This window comes from Mesitornis unicolor, unplaced genomic scaffold (genome assembly GCF_000695765.1).
Source record: "Mesitornis unicolor isolate BGI_N332 unplaced genomic scaffold, ASM69576v1 scaffold54759, whole genome shotgun sequence".
NCBI lineage: Eukaryota > Metazoa > Chordata > Aves > Mesitornithiformes > Mesitornithidae > Mesitornis > Mesitornis unicolor.
Genome location: NW_010210378.1, coordinates 3,118 through 7,008, shown reverse-complemented (window position 1 = coordinate 7,008; position 3,891 = coordinate 3,118). Strand labels below are relative to the sequence as shown.

General features: G+C 52.8%; 1 protein-coding gene across 1 annotated transcript in view; it reads right to left on the bottom strand.

Moving 5' to 3' along the window:
• Positions 1–50: 50 nt before the first annotated feature.
• GOLGB1 (golgin B1) overlaps positions 51–3,891 on the bottom strand; it is a gene marked incomplete at its 5' end in the record, with an annotated part of 6,591 nt that continues 2,750 nt past the window's right edge. Inside the window, one exon of the mRNA XM_010193154.1 lies at positions 51–3,891. This exon is cut by the window's right edge and continues 1,184 nt beyond it. Within this exon, the coding sequence (XP_010191456.1) occupies positions 51–3,891 (3,841 nt within the window).

The window sequence follows — 3,891 nt, the reverse complement described above, 5'->3', positions numbered from 1 at the left end:
CTCCTCACATTCTGGGATTCTGTGAAATACAAGGACACCAGCCAAGTCACTTACCTGGATATATGAGTCTCAAGTTCTTCCACATGCATAGTCATCTGCTTCATCTGGTCCTTTAGCGCAACACAAGCTTCCTCTTTTGAACGTATTTCTTCCTCCTTCTTCTGAATGGCTTCAGTGAATCTCCTCTCCCATGTTTTCGATTCATCGATCACTCTGTCCCTGTCGTCCTGGAGGGAAGACATGCTCCTGGTGAAGGCTGCGAGCTGCGCTAGTGTTTTGTTTAGGCTGCCTTCCAACTGCTTGGCTTCTTGATCCTTGGTCTTCAAGGACTCTTGAAGATCCCCAACAGCCTTTTCCACACAGTCCTTCTCCCTCTGCAAAGTTGCCAGCTTTTCCTCCATGTTTTTCATCTCCTTGGAGTGTTTGTCTTTTTCCTGCTCCAGCCTTCTCTCGAGATCCTCCTCTTTTTTCCTCATTTGACTCTTAACGCTCTCTTTGTTTGCCTGCAGCTCTTCTCTCACTTTCAGGCTCTCTGCGAGCACCCTGGCTGCCTCGCTCTGCGTGTCATCCAGCGCCACTCTGCAGCGAGCAAGCTCTGCCTGGGCTTCCTTGGTGTCCGCAACCGCTTTAGCCGAAGTCTCTTTGGCCGCTTCTACCTCTTTCTGAGACTCACTCCGCACAAATTCCAGAGCTTTCACAGTTCTTTCCAAACCACTGATCTTCTCCTGGCTTTTTATGCAGTCCTTCTGCAGCTGCTTTATCTCCTGCTGTTTCTGTCTCAGTAGCTCCTGAAGCTCCTTCACGTGTGTGCTGCTGTCTCCCCTCCAGCTGCACTTCAGCTTCTCTACGACTTCCTTTTGCTTTTCTGAACCTGCTTTACTTTTCTCCTCCTCCAGTTCACGCATCGCTCTCTGCAAGCTTTGGAGCTCGCCTTTCAGCTGCTCATTTTTGACCTGGAAGTCTGCTGACTCTTGCTGGTAGTTCCCAATACTCCCATTAAGTTCTGCCAGCTGGTTCATGAGCCTTTCCTCCAAATCATCCTTCTCAACCTCTAGCATTTCTTTCAGTCCTGTCATCCTGACAAGGTCATCCTTGGATTTCTGGACTGCTTGCTCCATCTGCGCTACCGTGTCCCGAAGAGCGCTCAATTCATGGACTTTCTCTTCCATCCGAGTCTCTAAAGCCCTCTTCTCACCCGCTAAAGTCTCGACACGTGCGCGGATGTCGCCCAGCTCTTGCTCTGAAGCCCTCCTGTTATCCTCCAGCTCTGTGATCCGCTCCGTGAGCTCAGCGATCTGCTGCACGTAGGGACCGAGCTCTTCACAAGGGCTGCCGCCTTCAAACGCTTTTTGTCCCACCTCTGCAGCAGGAGACTCTGCTCTAAAACTCACATCCACTTCATTTTCAGCCCTCTCCATCAGTGGTGCTGTGGCAACTGCCTGGTTCGCTTCCTCCCCTGTTGTCTTCTGAGCAACGTACTTGTCCACCAGTTCTCTGCTTTCCTTCAGCTTCGACTCCGCTGACTGCAAGTGACGCTTCAAGTCTGTGATCTCTCGATTCAGAGACTCCTTTTCAGCCGTCACCGTCTCAAGCTGAGCAGAAACAGACTGGAAATCCCTCCTGCAGCGCTCCAGATCTTCTTCCAGGCTGCTGTTTGGAAAGGCATCTCCAGACCCGTGTCGCTCTCCATCCGTCAAACGCATTTCCGCTCGAAGCCTCTCATTTTCCTCCTCCAGCTCCAGGATCTTTTGTTGCTTCGACTTTGCGAATTTCCTCATTTTCTCCTTCATTCCATCCATTTCCTGCCCAGCCTCCTGCAGCTGCTTATCCGCTTCCTCTTTCTTCGCTTCGGCGCTTTTCAGCTTAAGGAAAACGTCCTGCTTCTCCTGCCTGACGGCCTCCAGGACGCGCTGAATCCGCTCGGCCTCGTTACTCACGTTCTCGTACGACTGCAGCAGCGTTTCGTACTCCCGCTGGAGCTCCCCGTGCTTCTCACGCCACTCAGAACTTTCAGCAGCTTGAGAGCACTTCAAGGACTCCACCTCCCTCTCCAGCTTCTCCTTCTCCAGCACCGCACTCTCTAGACTCAGCGCCAGGTTTCTGCAGCGTGCGTCGAGATCCCGATTTTCCCCAAGCGTTTTGTCCACTTCCGCAGCCAGTTTTCCTCGCTCCTCAGCGAGGCCCGCTAGCTTTGCCGTTAAAGCGTCTGTCTCTTTCGCATGGCCACGCATTCGGCTCTCCACGTTTGCCAGCTGGACGCGCAGATCTTCAACAGTAGCTTTAGCGTTAGCCAGCTCCTCTTTTACAGATCTGCTCTCCTTTAATGCCTCTTTTCTAGAGATGAGTGCAGCTTGCAACTTTCTCTGCATCTGATTCCTCTCTTTCGCTGCTTCTGCTCCATCACCTTGCTTCTCCTGAATTCCAAGCAGCTCTGCTTGCAGCCGCTTGCTTTGCTCCTCATGTTCCCGAGCCTGACTTTCCAACTGGCTGCGCAGCCTCTCGACCGAATCCTCTTTTTCCAGCAGCTGTGCCCGCACATTACCGAGAGCTTCGCTTCTCTCCCTTAACTGCACGTTAAGAAGCTCCATTTCTTCATCCTTCCGGCGCAGCAGCGTTTTCAGGTCTCCCGGGCTGCCCTCTCCAGACGCGTTTGCTCCCCTCTGCTCCAGCTCTGCCTGAAGACTCGCTGCCTTGCCTTCGGCGCCCTCAGAACTTCTCCTCAGCTCCTCCACCTCCAGAAACAGCCGCGCTATGTGCTCCTGCAAATGAAAGACCGACTCCGATTTGCAAGCAAGCTCACGTCGCACGTGGCCAACGCTGTACTCCAACTCCTCTTTCTCTATCTGCAACCTTTCAAGCTTTTCCTTAAGCTCTTCCCCAGAAACGTCTGCGTCTCGTACAAGCTTGGTATCTGCTGCATTCCCTGCTTCCTCACATGAAGAATCCGACCCACCTCGGTTCCCAGGAACAGCCTCTGCTGATCCTTTCTGTTCCTGGAGTTGCCGGAGCTGAGCTTGGATGCTCTCCTTCTCTTTGCTCTGCTTATCAAACCGTTCCTGCAGGGCGTTGTAATCATCTTTCTGCTGTTTCAGCTGTTCCCTGTGGTGCCTGTCCTTTTCCTGAGCCTTTTTTATGGTGTCTTTGCGAGATACCAGGGCTTCCTGAAGTTTTCTGTGAAGTTGCTCCTTTTCTTGCTCAAGAACTGAAATCCTCTCTTTCAGCACAGACTCTTGGTTCTCCTCAAGACCTGCAGCCGCTGAACTATTTCTGACGTTTTCCTCACGATCCTCCTGGCTTTTACCGGTCGCGGTGACTCTGTCAGCCTCGGTCTGACTCTCCGTGATTTCATCTTCAATCGAAACGCCAGCCTCACCTCGCGAGCTTCTCCTCATCTCCTCAATCACTGCCTGCAGCTGTGCCTCAGTCGCCTCTTTATCCAGCAGCTCCCTCCGGATGCTCTGCAGCTCAGATTCCTTCTCGGCAAGCAGCTGCATGAGATGCTCCTCGCTGGGCTGGCTTTCAAGACTCGCTTCTCTGCTTGTCCTATTTTCCTCCCCCCCAGCTTCTCGAGCCGCAGAGCTCTCCGATTCATGTTCTCCTCTCAGCTGCACCAACTCATTCTCCAGTTTGCTCACCTTCCTCAAGAGCTCTTTCCTGCTAACAAGCGCTGCTTGCAGCTTCCGCCTGACCTGCTCATTCTCCTTTTCCAGCAGCTCGAGTTTATTTCCTAACACCCGACCTTCTTCACTCGCTGCCTCCGTCTCGTGCTGCTGCTCCGATGCCCCACGCTTCACACACGCATCCTTCGCTTCCACGCTTTGGTCTTTCTCTTCCTGGGCTTTTAACAACAGGCGCGTTTGCTCTTTAAGGCTCTTCAGCTCATTTCCTAGG